This window comes from Triplophysa dalaica, chromosome 22 (genome assembly GCF_015846415.1).
Source record: "Triplophysa dalaica isolate WHDGS20190420 chromosome 22, ASM1584641v1, whole genome shotgun sequence".
Lineage (NCBI taxonomy): Eukaryota > Metazoa > Chordata > Actinopteri > Cypriniformes > Nemacheilidae > Triplophysa > Triplophysa dalaica.
Window position 1 is genome coordinate 16,573,647 of NC_079563.1, and position 20,051 is coordinate 16,593,697.

Sequence of the window (20,051 nt, forward strand, 5' to 3'; positions counted from 1 at the left end):
GGATGATTTGTATGGCATCATGAAGCACTTTTATTTTTAAGTAAAAGTGTGCTCAAAAATCTAGTGAGCTGTCTCTGTAAGCCCCATTTTAAGGTCCAATTATAACTCTAATGCTCAAAGGTAGTCATGATGTTACTTCAGGTTACTAAATAACAGTACAAGATTCTAGAGAATGCAATCCCACAATGCATTGCAATGAGCTTACTGTAAAACATTTCAAGAGCAAATATGATCATAAAACATTTTATTTATCTGTTTACAATAAACAATTTGTGTAATAGATTGTATGCTTATTAAAGTATCATGTTTTCCAAATGACAAACACTGATATTGACGTTATAGGGACAGTTCACTCCAAAATGAAAATTCATGTCATCATTTACTCTGATAAACACAAATAAATATATATGGAAGAATTTAAGCAATTTTCAGTTCTGGAACATCATCCACTACTACAGTAGAAAAAACATATTGTGTAATTTTTGTTTTGTTGAACACAAAATGAAATATTTTCAAGTATCTAAGAAAAGCAAACAGTTCTGGGGCACTTTTGACTAGCATTTGATGTTTTCTACTAAAGTAATCAATGATGTTCCTGTACTAAAAATTACATTCTCTGTGTTCATCAAAAGAAAGTCATTTTTACAGGTATGAAAATACATGAGGATGATTAAATAATTTCTATTATATACCGTATTTTCATTTTTGGGTGAACTATCCCTTTAAGTGTTACTGGAGTCTCCATTGTCATTTGCATTTGGCAAAAATTCATAACAATTCATAACAATTTAACATGGTGGCTATAATTTGGGTGAATTTGTACAATTTGAATTGTACAAAAACATATTTAAACGTCATGAAGCCCCCCCTAAACTTAACCATTATGTTTTACGATCTGTTTTCACATCAGATGAGATCTGACAAATTCATATGAATTAGCCACCTCGTGAAATAGATACAAATTGCCATGAGATTGTGTTGTAATAACACATTTTGAGCACTCCTGTTAAGTCGCTTAAAAGGTTCCAATTTTGTTTGGATGCAACCACGTAGGCAGACAGCAATGCAACTCCCTATATTTTAGAATGGCAATTATCTCTCTCTCTCTCTCAGAGACCTTGAGGATGGCCTTTAAGGAAATAGACCTCGTCTTTCAAAGGAATTGAATCTCAGGGTTCTTGATTTTCTGGCATTCCTTTCATTTTCCTGGTGCTCCAGGGATATTGAGGTTGCATTGTCCCTAGGAATCACTCCGTTCCAAGAGCACTCCATAAAAGCTTTGAATTCACTCTGATCATCCAGGCAGCCTCTTCATGGATGAGTTCTGATTGTGCTCTCAGATTGAACCGAGAGACAATATAAAGATGACCCATCAGAGCCTCAGCACTCCACAGTGTGGTGTAGACTTCAAATTTGTTATAAGCACGGTTTCCATCAGGACCAGGAAGATTAAGTGCCTTAGAAAGCTCCACAGAAATTCCAAGTTCCAAGTTAGGATATGGTTTCAATTCCACCAGTGACGTGGTGAGAGGTGAGATCGTTCAGCTGAGAAGGATGTTGATAAATCCCAGCCATGCTCTCAGAGAAGGTTATTAATTGAATGGTTTGATGAATGATCACTTGCTGTTGAATTATGGAGCTCGGCAGCTTGTAGATTTACTGCGTTCTCTCTGGTGTGGTGATGTTTTAACGTCTTTGTCTATAAGGCTTAAACCAGAGAACGTTTAGGTGAGAGTCATGTTCTTTTCTCCATTTATTGTGCTGTTAAATTTTATACAGAAAGGCCTTTTGCATTGAAGTCTAGAGCTGAGCTCGGATTGGCTGACATTTTTCACTCTTGAAAATGAATGAACGGATTAATGGATTGTTTTAAAGTTTCAAGGCCTTTATGAATTATGAAAAGACCTCGGTATGTTCTAAAAGAGCTGTAGACTCACTGTGTTTGGAACACATCGGCATTTGGTTTTTAGACATTTTCCTTCTGTCTGACCTAAATTTAGTGGATGAAATTGAGTGTCTTGCATCTGAGGCCATGATGAATTATTGATGGCCAAGAGAACTTTGTCCACAATGTTCAGAACTTAAAATAGTCGATCGATTATGGAGGAAAATAAATCGTTCTTTTTGTAGTAGGCTGCAAGTCAATAAACAAAGCTTGAATTGTTGTCCCTGCTTTAAGAGCATCCAGATCTTCCCTCTTCAACACCTCTGCCTTTATGCCAAGATAGGTAACTTTAAAAATCGACATCTGCCGCAATCTGCAATCAGGTCATGGCAATAAGTCCTATCCTCCTGCAGTGTTGCTTTCATGAATAATCAGATGAAAAACAGGCCACGTTTGGCCTTTGAAGTTTTACACGCAACTAAAATAATCGCATAATGCATTCAAATTCGAAACCATGTGTTGCTTGTGTCACTGCAGATGTACTCAGAATTGATTTGATTGTACACACACACAAACTTAAATCCTGCGGTTTTGGAGAGAAGCTGTGGACATGTGCTTGAAATTGGAAATGATTGTTGCGTTCAGTCGTTTCGGTTCAATCATTCCCGAAAAGATGAACTTTTTAAGGGCTGGTTATTAAATCCATTGGAGTCTAAATGTTTTTTCTAATGGTGGAGATGGCCCACAATAAATGGATACATGATGGAAGCTGAATAGTTTAGGATCTACGGTAATGATTTGTTTTTGTCTGGAAACTGGAGTTTTAGGTCTATGTAACTGGATGAAACCTGACAATTTTAATTTGCATTCAATAGGTTCGTAGTTAGCAGTTCCTACATCACTGTTGTGTTGTTCCTGTACAGTAGGCCTATGACGTTGGACTGACAGGAGGTACTTAAAAAGAAGAATTGGATGAATCATTTTTACCCTTATGTTTTTATTGATAGCTATTTGTATTACCATAGTTTTACTACTACACATATCATCCTAACAGTATACCATATAGACAAATTTGTGCTGACCAAGATGTGGTTTTACTACAAATAAAATGTTTACTAAAATTACTAACTTTCTTGATAGTTTTGTCTGTTTTAAGTTTCTTCCTTATTTGATTGATTTTTGAGTAATTCATTTTAAGCTAAATATACAAAAAGCTTTAACTTACAGTAATGCTTGTTATCATCACTTATTTAAAATGTTTTGATTTATGATTTTATAAAAACGTATTATTTTAATTCAAATGAATAACTCATCCACTGCATACTGCTTTTAATAACCTAAATTAATTAAAATGTTGTTTACTACAGTTAAAGTACCCCTGAGAGAACTCCTCTGTACCCGGGATCCTGCAAAATATCATCATTTTAAGCCCAATGCGTCCCGTCGGAATCTCTGCAAAAGGAAAGTGTTCTCCTTTAACTGCAGAGGTCCCCACATCCCCTAACACACCTCCAGCAGCCTGTGGTTCCTCACACGCGCACACAGAGGGAGAGGAGGAGGAGATACGCATCTTTATTCAAGTGGACGAGAACTTCGGGTATCTTTCGGGCGTTTCTGGAGGCGCGCGCAAGGACGTTTGGAGATCTGAGAGATGCTTTGCGTGATCTCCGCTGGCGATGTCGCTCTATTTGCGTTCAGAACAAAACTAAGAGATCATTTCAATGACTCAATGTGCTTATTCTGAGGACCAAAGGAGACGTTTCTGTAGGATTCTCAGCGCAGTCCGGAGACGTGATGTCTACGAGCACTTCTTCCGTGTTCTTGGGCAAGTTGCGTTTTTTGTTTCTGTTGTGCATGTCGTGTTACGAGATGAGTTGTAGAGATGCAGCAGATTGCTGGACAGACTTGTCTTAGCTAACGAAGCACTTTTAGATGCCGACCAGATATGTGTGACCGCAGTGCTGGATGGCGCAACTATTTTACTTAGCATCCTGTATTATGCATTAATGTACAATTTAGTGAGGATTGTTAGCACGAGTGTAACCATGTTGAAGATTATTATACAAACTCTCCACATTACAAATACGTGAAAGGTAAAGATGCTGAAAGGGAATTCAACGAAATCTGCTTAGATGTTCAATCTAAAGTTGAACGCAAGTGACTTTAAATGGTTAAAATTGTTTTAACGTTGAACTATTTGTGTAAACTGTCAGCACTTTTACAGTGTTTAAGTCTGCTTTTTATTTTTTGTAAACTGTGAATGTGAATTATTATTTATTTCGATTATTTAATCGTTTGAGTCTTAAGACGAGTAATAACTCTACGAACCGACTTTATTAACCAATTACAACTAACCAAATGCATAGCGATTCAAAACTACTGTTTTGTCCTGTTTTTCAGTAGGTATGCAAGTATTATGACGTCATCATCATTTTGAAACGTTTCGAATTATGTGTACGAATTATGTGAACAATGTGTTAAAAAAGCATTCTTTTGTGATAATACGCAAGTGTTGTTTTTGTTACGGGGCCTGCTTACATCAGCTAAAATGGAAAGTTGCTTTAGAGGTAAAGCCAATTTGTTAAAAGAACACAAAGAAAGAAAGCTTTGTTTTAGTGCACCAAGATTGCTTCACAATAATAACAGGAATGTGTATTAATAAAGAGTTTTTATTTCTACAGCGTAAAAATACTGTAACCTGTATGCCGTTTACTGACATGTTGTGCAATAAGCGGTAGAGAGATGCAAGGTGCTTGTGTCCACAAACTCACACACATATAACTGCAAACGCCACAGCAATTATCATGATGTGTGCTTTCATTAGTTGCATTAAAACAACTGTGCCAGACAAGCTGTGAAAACAACACAACATCTCACAACATCATCATCACCCACCCCCCTAAACCCCCCCCCCCCCCCCCCCCCCGCAGACACAGTACCCAAGAGAGTAAGACTGTGTGTCTGTGTGTCTGTCTGCAAATGCATTGATTATAGATTGTATAGATTATAGCTTCATGGTGAAGGACGTCTTGAGGAGATACTTCAAAGAAAATATATTTTGAAAAATACACACTTGTTTATTGTTTGGAGCTGAAAGTATTCAAGAGTTTTCTAGCAAAGCACATTTATTTCTAACTGGTCAAGGTTGGATGGGTAGAATTTCTCTTCTGGCACGCCTGGAAGTGGAAATGGCTTTTTATCGAAAGCGATGTATAATGATAAAATATTATAATCATGCATGTGAGCAACATGTATATTAGTAATATTAGACTTTTAAGTGGAAGGCTTGCGACTGTGCATGTTTTTCACCGTCCAATTGTCATAATTTCATTTTCCTGCCATATTCTACTCTTATTCTTACTGATATAATGTTTACTGTATCATTTAATTGATTCATTTGATAAAGTATCACTTTTCTGATCTTATTAATGTAGTGTCAATAAACTCCTCCCCCTTGTGGTCAGTAGACCATCCAGTTACTTTGAGAATACTCATTTCAACATACTATGATTTGGGACTAACTCAATTCCAATTTTAAATATTATTTAAGACAGATACTATGCAAGAGAAACGCAGGTTTGTACTGTGGGAGGGTCATGCGTTAGCTGAAAACTGCCATTGAGGTGAATGGAAAAAGAAAGCTTTGTAAATGCACTTTTAGATTATTACAGTAATTATAATGTTAATATTTAAAGAATTTGCTCAAGTAAACATTAGACGAGTAAATACATAACATCTCACGAATCGTTCTTACAATTCCATGTGTGTGTTTTTGGAACCAGATCTAAGATCAATCTATTTTTAGACACAATCTCCAGGGGCAGCAACATATCTGTCAAGTATAAAGATGACATGGGCATTCGGAACCAGAGGTCAGGACGCGACATCATGCTTTGTGCTACTTTGACTCTCTCTCTCTCTCTCTCTGCTCTATGAATTTTGCTGTCAGATAGACTTTAATAACAGAAGCTGAGTTTAGCAGTTCTGAAATACAAAATATCTCCATACTTGACCTTAGTGTCTCTAACCCTAACCATGATGAGGTCATGACCTTTCCAGTCCGACGACTCGATCGCGGTGAGCTCTACCAATGATATTTTAGCATCTGTCTATATGTCATCAATACATGCGCCGTTGAATATTCATCTGGAATTGGGTAACAGGGTAGTTTTGTTTGTACTTTAGACTTAATTTATGCATTATTTGTGAATTTATGCTGCAAATCAAAGTCTCAGCTTAGTTTATATTTATTTATTTTGACATAATTAGTGGTTTAAGAAACCGTCACAAAAAAGCTTCACCAGATTTACTCACTTCCATCAGGATTATGGATCACATAAATGATAGTACCCAAAGCTGTGTGTATGTGTGTGTGTGTGTGTGTGTGAGTTGGAGGGTGCGTGTTTGAGAATAAATTTGGTAAATTAGAAGCTTAAGTCAAAAACTGTATTGTGTTTTTTCAGCATCTATCTCTAATTTAGCCCGTTATGAGCCCAATTTAACATGGACCATGTCATCTGTGTGTGTGCGTTTGAGTGTGTGTTTCCCCACAGGGACCCTGTGCTGTCTTTAATTAGTAGAGCACATCCCAGCAGGCTCGGTCCACACTGAGGGCTGTGTCATACTGTTCAGAAAAATCACTGTGACATCTATTCTAACCCACCAGACACAGATCACCCGCCACTTACCTCCTCTATACACACACAAATCACAACAGTTTATTACAAGCACACACACGTACACAAATGCTGAAGTAAATCACAGCTTTAGTGTACACAGCAAAATCAGACATCACTCCGGTGGGACAGTATGTGACTAATGAAAGAGAGAGATAGAGAGAGAGAGAGGGGTTACAAAGATGTGCTAAACACTTTAAGACCTTGATTAACGATTTTAATGATGTTGCTTTGAAATGTCTCGTGGCACTGACCAAAGTGTGACCTACAAATCTCCCAGCAGTCAGAGACATAAGTGAAGCGATGGTGAGCAGATTTTGGAGGAGCGTTCCAGGCCTAGAGCTGGAATGATCCGCTTCACTCCTTGTTTCCCCAGACGGCGTGAAATGGTTTCGATTTACGGTAATCCAAACCACATGCTCTCACCTCATGCTTTCATTGTGGAAAGACCAAATATTTCTTTTAGGAATATTTGAAGGGGTTTCGTTTAAGAGTCACCTTCTGGATTTATGTCACCAGGGTGTTTTTTGAGAAAACACTCGCGGGAGGGTTTTCGTTAAGTGTATCCAATAGATTTTATTTTTGTTTCATTTTTTCGTTCACTTCTGACCACCCTGAAGTTGACCGTGTACATCTGGTTGTTTCTCTAAGACTCGTGTTTCTTGAAAAACAAGGGAGGGAAAACAAGAACCCGGTATTATTCTGACTAAGCTTTTAGTGGAAAGAAAGAGGGATTTAAAACACAACTAACCTTTAGGATTGCAAACAACACTCTCGGTGTTCTAAACATTTATTAACCCGCCTGTCCACTGCGACGTGGTGTACGTTTGATAAATGTGCAAAACCTTTTAAATGAACAGCGAGACAAACAGAGAGTGATTGATGTCAAAGGAATATTCTGCATTATTTGTTTAACTTAGTGTCTGTTGGTCACCATCTGTGTCCATTTTTGTCCATTTTGATCACTGAAAAGTTTACTCGAAAGAGAATTCTGACAATATTTATTCACTTTGTTATTTTGAACCAGTATGACTTTTGCTTTAAATCCTTTTTAGGTCGAGATACTTTTCTTACATTTTTTTACTAAGAAAATAGTCCGACCCATAATGTTGCATGTTGGCACACAAAGCTAATGAGGTTCTCTCTCTCTCTCTCTCTCTCTCTCTCTCTCTCTCTCTCTCTCTCTCTCTCTCTCCTGCTTTTACTGAACAGATGGCACCACCATTTATTTCTGTTTTTTTACAAGTGGTTAGGCATAACTTCTTAATGAAATTGAGCCGTTCCGCTGCACTACACATTTGTGTATTTTTGCTCTAATTGTCTTGTTGCATCAGTGCATTCTGTTCACCTACAGAAACAAAAACACCAGAGTTTTCCCCCAGCTCAAAACTGTCATTCATTCACAGCTAATTTAACAAAAAAAATAGAGTTGCTTTGGATAGAAGCAACAGATGAATGTAAATGTAATACACTCAGAGGAATATCACACACTGAATTTTCTGTAATTTTGGTTTAGGATTCGAGTTGTTATTCATATCAGGGGTTCATTTAAATTATAAAGATGTGTGGCACATTTTTTACTGATACAATTTGACAGAAATTATAGTGGTAAAAAGTGAACTGGATAAAAACACAGATGCAACTCATCGATCGGTTTTAATATATCTTCGCTGTCCTTCTGAAACCTTGTATGTCCAAATTCAGGAAATGAAAATAAAACACTTGCTGAAAGCACTTGTTAATACTTTTAGTCATTTGCATAACCTGGTTACAACATAAGGAGTGACTAGCAATAATGATTTATAGTGAAAAATGACTAACTATGGAGAAACAAGATTTCAGAAGCACAGCAGGGAGATGTATTCTGTCCTAAATCGTATGCATAGGATATCCGAGGTGTGCATACTTTATGCTTAAATGAGTCATATGACACGGCTAAAACGAATGTTATAAATAGTTTCAGATGTAATGTAATGTGTATACACGAGTTAAGGTTAAACAACGCTGTATTTTCCACATACCGTGTATGTTTGTATCTCCTCTTTGCCGCACCTCTCTGAAATGCTCATCTTTTTTACAAAGCTCATCGCTCTGAAAAGCGAGGTGTGTTATGATAGGTCAGTTAACCAGTGCCTGGTGATTGGTCGAATACTGCAAACACGTGACAGAAATCTAACGCCTCTTACCATATTTGGAACATCAGGTTCCAAAGCAATTGTACTGACAGGTACGCCCACCTTACTTGTATTTACATTTGGATGGTCTTAGTCAAATCATTCCACAAACTGACGTAGATTTGTGTGGGTGTGGTTACAGGAGGCGTTTCAGGCAGGTCTGGGTGAGCATTCGCTTTTGGATAGAATGCATCTTTTGTTCCGGCACTTTAATCTTTTACAATTTTATGTGTCTAATACATGAAACTTATAACACACCAAAGACACAGAAAAACACGTGTTTGCGCCATATGACCCCTTTAATAATGACAATAACTAACACACAACAAGATGTTTTTTCTTGATGGTTGTTTTTGACGTTTTGACTGAATAAAAAGGCCTAAATCTAAAGTCTTTTCTTCCAAAGTAGGCACGTTTCCAGCCTAAATGTGCATCGCAAAGATAGTAAATTGGCTCTTAAGCGGCCAAAATGCTGCTACTTTAGAGTCAGACGCAGTAAATAGAGCAATCATAAGTTGCTCTGTTAAATATAGCACACCTTTAAATTTACCCACTTTTAAACTGCAGTATTAGCACGTAAGTGGACCAGTCAAAGGCCTGCTGAAAATAACCTTAATCTCCTTTCAGTAAAAGTGAGTTCACCCTCCCTAACCTTCACGAGCTGACACCTTCCTCCCATTGTTAGTTAAATACTGAGGGCTTGTGTGAGTGTGCTTTGAAAAGCTATGTTTTAAAAGGACTGTCTGGTGTTATTTGCCTCACGGAGGAGGATGGCCGATACAGGTGCTGCGGCTGTCTCCTCGGCCACGTGTCGGGCTGCTGTTTCCTGCTGCGTCTATTCTGAGAAGCTTTACCTTAGTGCTCATGCGGTGTGACAGCTTAACTGCAGCGTGCGTCCCCGCTGAAACAGACGAAAGGCGAAGGTCTCGCTCAGATGCCCGGCCCGCCTCAGCGTGTGCTGGGATCTGGCATTTAAAGAAAGGCATGCCATTTACTGCAGCCAACAACTGAGGACGAACAAGATCCAGAGAGAAATCTGGGATGAAGGTTAGGATGCTAGAGTCATTCTTTTTGTTTGATTTTATAGACCGAGATGTGCATCGAAAAGGCAAATGCAAATGAATTCTCTTTGATGTCTCTGTTGTTGCATGGAGGTCGGAAAGAGAGGAAATGGAGACTTTTGCTTCTTAGATTATTTCGGGGAGGAAAGAAGAAGCCTCGTGATTCTTAGACTGATTTTTAGAAAAGCAAAATCATATTCTGTGAAAAAAAATGGTATAACCTACCAAAACTATCTGAGAAGTGGCCAAAATGATGTCTGGGGGGTATATTTGTAATGTTTTGGTCTTTAAAAAGTAAGACTTAAGACTAAATCGTCAAAATACAAACTATACGGCACAAAACGGACAAAAGAAACCTTAAGTTTTACTTGGCAAAAAGGCAAACCACAGCATATCAGGAAATATTTTATACAAATAAGTAGAAACATACTGTCTTCTTAAACGTTTTGTGTATCTCTTTAAATTCTTCCCAAAGCTCAGCTTCAGTTTACATTTCAACCTAGGGCTCTCTCTCCAGCACACACGTGTTTTTCCGGGAGAATTGTCCAAAAAGGGACTAAGAAAAGTTGTTACGAAATGGATTTTCATGTTCAATTTTCGCTAGGGGAGTGCATCGAGCACAAAAATACTACGTCATAAGTCCGACTCGTTTTTGGACAAGTTGACCATGTTAAGGATGAGAAGCCAGCATGTTTAACATTGTAAATAAGTGAGAATGCATGATACAGTTGCATCCTCCCTTTAAGATATCTTTAATAATTTATTTAAATCAAAAAAGCAAAGACATCTAATTTCCAGTAGGACATTACTTCTGCACACATTTGTCTATTCTATTTTCCTTAAACCAGGATAAATATACGTACATAAGACAAGGTTTTAATTTAATGACCCACCAACGTGAGTTCTGTTCCCGGAGGACCGCTGTGGTTTCGTTACTCTCATTGCTTCCACCCGAGGTCTTTTCTGAATTTAACAAGAAGTCCAGAGGCGACCAGAGCAAACTGAACATCATCCAAACATTCCTTTATTAAACCAACATTACTCATGTCAACAACGTAAGTCTCTCTCTCTATCCATTGACCTCTCTGCAGCTCCTGTGACATTGAGTAATGCTGAAACAAGGGCGATGTTTCCACAGCCTCCCCATAATGAGCTCATTAAGTCTGTGTCTTGCACTTTTAAAGTAGCTGTTGGTCGGCAGATGAAATCTCAGCCAACACATGACTTTTGGCTTTGCAGGGAAGAGCATCTCTGACTCTTCTGCCTCCATTGGGCTTTTCTCAATGTAAGAGTTTCTGTTGGATTCGGTAAGGCGACTTTAGGAGTTGAGATCGTTGTTTGGTTTGGTTTGGCCTGAATCTGACATCCATCCCTTAAATGCAACGTCCGAGGTTCCCATCTTCCTCTAGTTAAACTCCAGTGCAGGAATCTGCGTGAGAGATTTGTACAAACTTTGACAGAGCCGTCTGATCTCGGCTCGCTCGTTGATACGGCGGCTGTTGATAATGAGTCCGCATTCTTGGATGACACAGATCATGGAGAACATCAGCGCTGGGAAGATGCGAGGTGACCTTGGGTTATGCAAACGCGTGACTTCTCTCTATACGTAATAGAATGACTGTATGGATTGGAGGCACATCCGTGAGCGCACGATCAGAACGCTGGCCGAGGGGAATGTCTCTGTGTGAGTGCGGATTGCTCATCTCATGCTGTGAATGCGTGAGAGACAGATGTCAAGGTTGGCTGACGTGCCGACGCAGTGCATTTGCAGTCAGCGTGTGATCTTTAAAGGAGCGAGTATCAAAATGAGAAACAAGCCTACAGCGTGAAGCACAGTATACAGCATGCTGTGCACTACTTTTTGAAGTATGTAGTTTGAAAGAAGGAGCGCATAAACAATGCATATAGAGAACGTTCATACTTGTAAGTAGTATGCTGTTGTTTTGAAGCAAAAAAAATCTTCTCTTGTAAGCAGGTCTCTTTCTGTTCCTCTCTCTCTTTCATCCTTGCCGTCTGTATGTGTTCTCTCTCTGCAGTGCTGCCTCAGCTGGAAAGGTACTACTGAAAGGACATCACCCCCCCTCACACGCTTTATTATAGCATGTCATGTTCCCCATTTAAATGTCAATTGGACTAAAGATGCCATCACTGCAGTATGATCTCGTCCTCCATTCGTCACACTTTTATGTGAGGGGGATAGAGGCTGTGATCACAGACATACACCCGTACTAACTGTGCTGTCTGTGAGTGTGGAGCGGTGCTATAAAAAGGAAAACGTCAAAAAAACATATAGGTCACATAAAGAAAATAATAGTCTATTTTAGGACAATTAAAGAAATAATTCACCCCAAAATATCATTTATTCAACCTTATGTATGACTCTTTCTTCTGCAAAACACAAAAGAAGATATTTTGAAGAACGTTGGGAACAACATTGGTCTCCATTGACTTCCATTATATGGACCAAGGCATTTCTCAAAACATCTTCTTTTGTGTTCCACAGAAGCAAGTGTTTTTTAATGACGTTTGATTGACTTTTTTCATAAAAAATGAAGCGCATTTTCCGTCTGTACTACAATACTGTAATGCAGCTTTTAAACTCAGCATAAATTGACAATGTGACATTCTGTACTCCTCCTACACACACCGTGTCCTTTTATTTTTAACAGCACCGTGATTTTTTTCTAACGTGTGCAGCTTTTCTGACCTCGAGTCAGTCTTAAGTGTAAAGTAGCCATTGTGAAATCATAATGGCGGATATATTGCAGGCTTGAATCCATTTGTTAATGCACCTGAAGTCAGCAGCTTTTATAATTGATGCCTTTCTCAATGTTTGTTTGTTTGTTTTACTTCTCTCGTGCTTCAGATGTGCTTGCTCAAGTCAATTAATGCTGCAAGAGTCCTCGCAAAATCAATGCAAAACTGCTGCGCTGATTTAATTATTTCTTCTCTCTCTCTCCCTCTCTCTCTCTCTCTATCTCTCTCTCTATCTCTCTATCTCTCTCTATCTCTCTCTCTCTCTCTCTCTCTATCTATCTCTCTCTCTCTCTCTCTCTCTCTCTATCTCTCCCTCTGGTAGTGAAACAAAAAAATCTGCACTCAGCATGACCCTGACTTTTGTCCATTTTAGCAATAACGTGTTCATTGTATCATCAAGTTAAACGCTTCATTCCTGTGTTTGGACTTGACAGTCGTGTACCCTTGTATACATGGCTTTTGAAAGGCATAATCAATAATACATAAATTGTAATTGCTAAAGGTCATTTATTCAGTCCATTTTCATAGAAACAGGATATCAGTACATCCCCTAAGCATCTGACTCTTTCATTTGTATGAGGAATGTTTGGAATTTAAGAAATACTCTGCATAATGCTATCAATTGGAAATTAAAGAGGAAAAATGTATTAAAAACTCTTCAATGAAACAATTGTTTGGCATTATCACTCTAGAACTATTATTAAAACTCAACATTTTTGAATAAAGGAAGTCATTTGTACTGTTTTGCAAAACTCAAGGAAGCTGCTACTTTAAAGGTGCTGTGTGGAAGGATCAAGGGACAGAAATGCGCTATAATATACATAACTGTCTCTTTAGAGGTGTTTAAGAGGTGCACTGATTGACCGGTCAGAGACCGGAATCGCCCGTTTTTTCGCATTTAGATTTTTGCCCGTGAGTCGTGACGCAGACAATAATTTATAGTTGTCAACACACTCAATGCACGCGTCATGTACTGTACAAACATGTACTGTGCACTGTAGTTCATCTCTCCTCGTTGCTCCGTCTACTTGGGTATGTATGCAACAGTGTGAGACTAAACTCTGACACATGCTAAACTCATGTTGAATCCTTCACTCCGTGTAACAAACGTAAATTCCATTAAACTTGTTTGCTTGTCTTAGGTTAAAACTATATGGTAATTTCAATTTAGGTAAAATGACATTCAGTAGGACTTCTACTTTTTTTTAATATCCAAAATATAAAAAATGAATAAATCAACCTATATATGTGGATCTGATTCAGTTCATTTACTAACACAAGAAATGTGATGATAAACATAAATCTTTAGAGTTGAATTTATAAGATTTTTTACTTTTTATTGAAGTTGCACCTAAAATGAACCAACCCACTTCTTTAAATACTAAAGCAATGTTAGGTTCATGAACAGGAACAGACAAGAATAAAGTTCAAGTACTATTTTATTCAAAGCCTTGTAATCTTTTGTGAGATGAATACAAAAGAGAAAAGGGTCAATTAAGAGACATTTGTTTAGTTATATTTATTATTTCTCCTTCGTTTCAGTTCCACAATTTAAGAGTTGTTCAGGTGAGAGAAGATCCTGTAATTTAATGAAGCTTTGACGACTGCATTTAGGGAAATTTGGGGAAATTGTAATGTTCAATAATTCGTCTTAAGAAAATCAAATGTGTTATTATGTTAAAATGTCCATTGAAGAAAAGTAAATATGGTTTTATATAAAGGCCTACTGTCAATTATACTTTGTGATTCACAAAAAAAAGGAAGGGGTTTTGATTACCTTAAAATGAGCTATTTTATCTACACACACCGTGGGTCCCCTTACATGGAATTTGCATGCTGTTTCTACAGTAGCCCTAAACGGACAAATTGCAAAGTGTAAAATTTGTAAATACGTTATCTCCTCTGAGAAAGAAGCGAAAACATGACAACATCTTACATCTTTGTTCTGTAGTGCTTTGAAAGGGAGAGGTGGAGTGAGCCGTTGGTTGCAATTCGCAACCTCACCACAAGATAGCCCTATATACACTAAACTTTTAAGGGGTAACTTATTAAAGTAATTTATTATGTTTAAAGTAGTTTTGAACACTTATTTTTGTTCGTTTTTATTGGCAAACAAAAGGGTTGCCAAACAAACCTAAAAGTAAAGTCAAACAATATTTTATGTTATGAATTTAACTATTTCGTAATGCTTGCTTGCAAGGCATTTTTGCAAACATTCATTTACATTTTTTCTCCTTTGTTTACCGTAGCAAAAATAACAGCAACAGCGAGTGAATCATGACCGATTTTTCATAAAGAGTTTATGGGTGAACTGTTCCTTTATTACCCATCAGTCCTTTGATAATCCAGAGAACACGCTGACCAGATGCTGCAGGTGAGGTGATGTCACTGCCCAGTTGTCTTGCATGATGCCACGAATACCCGTTGCTAAAACCATGGCTTTAAACGGTCTGTTTTATCTGTGTTTGGTGCGAACAGCATCTGTTTTTCTCTCTTCCCCGTTGTGCGGTAGGAATTCTAGAGGTTTGGGGATTATTTTGATGGCACTGTAATGAGCCGCACTATTGTGTCGGCTCATAATGACTCCCCGAGTGTTTCGCTCTCTCTACGGTCTCTGGCGAATATCAGCACAAGCCTTTGAAGTTCTTGCAATGTTCTGGGTTCACTCATTTGCTTTGGCTTTTAGATGCTTCTGTTTTTACTTCAAGTTTGAACAGAAGGACAGAAGGAAAGCGTCTGAGCTCCAATTAATTTGGTAACTCATTAGGTAACGAACCAGATTTCGTGGCACCTTCACTAATGGTATGACATGCAGATTTGTTTGTCTTTTTAAAGTTTCTTCTCTTTGCTGCGTATTTAAAGTTGGCTGGAAAAGTATTTTATAATGTTGTAAAATGAGCTTCCATTATCTTAACATAAGTCCAATAAAATGATTTATGCTCAGCTGCTCCAGTTGTTTAAATGCAAACATTCTGCAGGCGTTCTTTGCTCTCAAATGAATATTTAACATAAAGCAATTTCACCTCAATGAATTTAGGTAGATGCATTTATTAGCTGGAAAACAATCTCTCTGAATTTGATCCAAGTGTGGACTTCTTTCTTTTACATTTTTGACATCGTCTTTAAAGTTATTTTTGTAGCGTGGACAAACCTTGACCGTAGTCTTTAATGAACCTCAAAAAATATAACATTAGGTTTTGTCTGATTATATATAGTTATTATTTTCATTGAAAGTGAGAGTAGAAATAATCTCGCTCTCTTGTTTGACATTGTTCAGGGTGAGAGCACATGGGGCCGTCTTTGTAACGCTCTATTTGAATGTCCCACGCACATTTAGTTCAATATTAATGCTTTGACAGAATTAATCGGGTCTTTGTTGCCCTCGGCTGTGAAAAGATTTTCATTAGACCCTCTATGCTGCAGTTTTTCTGGGTCTTTCTTTTCTAATTCTGCTTAATGATATAATTCAAGCGTTTAGTGCTTATACACGATGAACAATGTTGGGCATGTTCTCGTCTAAAGAGATCCACGGTGCACTGCAAAACTTTTACTCAGTTCGATAAGTTCCACTAATGTCAAGGCGTCTTTGTGAACTGTTCAGAGAAGTTAAGCTCCTGAAAACAGCTGTGGATATTAATTTGCATGAAAATATCTGTTATGTAAATGCAAACAGTAATGTGACTTATGTACCTTATTTAAGCCGTTTGATATATTTTATAATTATAATGTGCATTATTTTTGCTATGGGACTGTTGTTCTAGACAGACAAGCATTTAGTTATTTATCAATGATATATTTTCCAATGTTAAACATCTTTCTCTTAAATCCTTGCATGTTGTATGCTAAAATCTCCGGCTTTAAAAGTCAAACTATATGTGATATTGGATTTTTGCACATATATGCATTGTTTCAACGTTTTGTTTAATGTTAACACAGGGATAGTTAAAAATTGTGAAATGCATAGATGGAAATTAATGGTGTAAAATAAAATTTTCATTTGCACAAATAAGGTTACAGTGAGGCAATGCATATGGTCACCAATAACTTTCATTGTAAGATAAAAAAACAGTGAAAGTAATTGGTGACTAAAGTAGTCAGTCACAAACATTCTGCCCAACATCTCCATGTGTCTCATACTGATTTGTAATTAATAATGACTGAATGTTTATTTTAGCATTTCATTGCATTACAATATTCTTCTTTCCCTAAATCTCATGGACGAGTTGTTGAATAAAATGCCACCAATACTGCATTTCTATACGCCAATGCTTAACTTGTATTGAATCCAGCACATTTGATCTCCTTGTTCAGTAATAAGAACCCAACCGCTCTGAGAGAATTACAGCAAGAGTCTGGTCCCAGTGTGTTGCATGACAAATCTGGTAAGCCTGTGATCTGTGATACCAGTGTTGGCATTGAGTATGTTCAGCTCTGATCTGGTGGCACGTCTCTAGGCCTCTGTGAGCCCAGACATTGCGCATTGACCCGCAATGAGCAGGAGTGTCTACAGGACATGTCTCTGATGTTTGTGTGTCAGAAATCAGTCACATATGTTCATAAACATGCCAGCCGGAACCCCTCATTGGCTTGCACGCGGGCCAAATTTGGGGCCATGATTCTGTTAAAATGTGGGTGTAAAACCACAGCAGATGAAAACGGATAAGCCAGCATGGCACGTGCCTTGTGGGCACTGGCTGGAAACGCAGATGTCCTGCAAAAAAATAATTGGATTGTGAACAGGCTTCTCATTAGAGACACACTGATTTGATCAAGCTTGATGGCTAGAACGGAAAATGATGCTGATGGGACGTTTGCTTGAAAGTTGTCATTTTAAAAAAGCATAACATGACGCTCATTAGAAAAATGTTTTGGAAAGAAAACAAGTGTATCTGTTTGAGTTCAGGAAGGGTTGACAGCAGAGAAACAGCAGGAAGCTGTATATAATATCTTATTTTAATGCATTCATATTTTGGTTCTTTTATTATTTTTTATTGTCTGTAGTTATTTAATGTATGCTATATTATTGATCTTTTCTAATGCATTGGATTATTACTTTATTGTATTTATCATATACTTTCAGTTATAGTAGATTGTTCTGAATTTGTGTTAAGATCTCAGATCTGGTCCTGTAGTTGGAAGAGCTTTGTGTTGTTCAAATTATTCTAATTTATTTATTGGATGAACCCCTTGAGATGCACCATCTCGTTTTCAAGTGGGTTGTGTTAAAGGAGTTTGTCATTTTTTGGAGGATCTACTGACAGAAATGCAATATAATATAAAATCTGAATCAGAAAGAGCTTTATTGCCAAGTATGTTTGCACAAGGAATTTGTTTTGGTGACAGGATTATGCAGTACACAGAAACAGCAACAGCACACAGAGACCATAACACAATATAATACATTACACAGATGATTTAAATAAGGGCCTATGGGTATGAAAAATAAAGAAATACAATAGAAGAATTGACTAATGTAGTACAAGGTATGTGCTGTATACAGCAGAATGAAATATAATTTACAGAAAAAGTTAAGTAAAAATAGATAGTGTATTATCTGGAGGATATAATTAATATTGCACATATACATACGGTAAACTATGTCTTCAGAGGTGTGTAAAGACCTCACATAATGAAGCATTATGTTTTGATTACCTTAGAGAATAAGCTTAACGTAAATATGTTATCTCCTTCGGCAAAGAAGAGAAAACGGAATGACATCTTAATTCTGTGTAATAAGCAGTTGTAGTGCTTCTAAGGGGTAGGGGTGGAGTGAGCCGTTAGATGCAGTTCGCAAACCTCACAACTAGATGCCGCTAATTCTCATACACTGGACATTTAAAGCCCCAGTGAAATCAAAATGAAAGTTTCTTTCCTTTTATTAAAAAGGAATTCCTTAAGGATGTCAGGACAACACATCAAATAATGTTGCACGTTCCAAGGTGTTTCACGGGGACTTTAATGCAACGGTCCATGGATCTGATCCACAGGGAACACAAACTTTTCTGATTTAAAAAAATGTATAGGTTGAATGTTCTCAATATCACTTTGGATAAACGTGTCTACCAAATGCATTAATGGAAATAGATGGTGTCATCTTATATTGCTCAAATATAACTACAGTCTTGTCTGGATATATAGATACAGTATTGTTAGTTAAAATTCTGTGTATAGACTCTCTAGTATTGAGAGTCCACATGCCATTGTCAAACTTTTTTGTGTCAAATATGCTGTGAAAACAGTATCATGTTGCGACGCTGAATGCAAAGAGTAAGCTGTTTGCACACGGTCTGAGGTGTCATTGAAATTCTGACAGCTTTCGGGCTAACAGAGATGGATGAAGTGATACACTCACAGTTTTCTATCTCTTCCCTCTCCAGCTCGGCTGGATATCTCAGTCTGTTCATCTAATGCTCACTCTGACCTCATCTTCTATAAGTTCATTCTTTGGCCTCTCTCTCTCTACCGCACAGAGAAGATCCAATTTAAGAAAAGAGGAAATGCTTTATCCTCTCTACCAATCTCTATTTTCCAGAGCTCAATAAGAGAAGAATAAGGTTACAAAAAAGAATTTTTTTGCTATTTTTACCAGAATTTAAAAAAATGAAGTGTCAGAAGCAAAGAGTACATATTTTATTAAACATTAAGATTCCCTTACAACGAATAATTTATATTTCAAAGCTGAAAATGACTTTTAAAAGAACATTTTGCTCCAAACGACATGTTCATTTTTCACCAAAAACAGGTTTCAATGCTCCTGTGTTCGGTTCTACGTCATCCAGTACACTCAAGTGCACATGGGGTAAGAAATTAACCATTGCTTCTTGCAAGAACCACCAAAGTTGACAATTTTTTATATTGATATTTATAATATTCATATGATATTGACATTGTATTCACCTATTAAAAGTGAAATGCCCTAAAAAAAAAAAAAATTACTTCATTAAAGAATAGTTCTTAAAGACATGAAAGCTAATTTCCATTGATGTCTTCCATTCTTCTCTGTTCATGCAAACAGTAGTTTAACAATTCTAATCCTTCATTGATTCATTTATTTGTTTATCCGTGTTCATGAATCGAATCCGTCCCATGCCACTGAACACAGTTTATGTGCGGTTCAGAATGAAGAGATTAAACCAGCGTTTGTCCACATCGAGTTTCGCATTTGTCCAAACTCAATATCCCATTACTGCTGTATACTATATCTCATAATATTCAACTTTGATTGGTTTAAACTGTCTTTTTGTGAGGGAAGTAATTGCAGTTTACCGCAGTTTAGACCGTAGACCTCCCGATCGGTACAAAAGCCGATCAATTTCCATATCCATCAAAACCGGTTCCTCTAGGATAAACTGCCGGCACCGACATCCAGGCTGATCTATGTTCTCTTCTGTGGCGGGCGGAGGTGGATTAACTTCAGGTTTGGGTCTCCTAACTCACGCCAGCGCTGGAGACTTTCCGCCCACCTGACAAACATGAAATGCCCGGGGCTTTGAATGAT

General features: G+C 37.5%; 1 protein-coding gene across 1 annotated transcript in view; it reads left to right on the plus strand.

The window, feature by feature from the left end:
• The first annotated feature begins 3,448 nt into the window (after positions 1-3,448).
• The window catches only part of LOC130411300 (CXADR-like membrane protein), a 46,188-nt gene continuing 29,585 nt past the window's right edge, over positions 3,449-20,051 (plus strand). Inside the window, exon 1 of the mRNA XM_056735793.1 lies at positions 3,449-3,710. Coding sequence (XP_056591771.1) covers positions 3,680-3,710 — 31 coding nt within the window. The 5' untranslated portion in view covers positions 3,449-3,679. The remainder of the gene's footprint in view (positions 3,711-20,051) is intronic.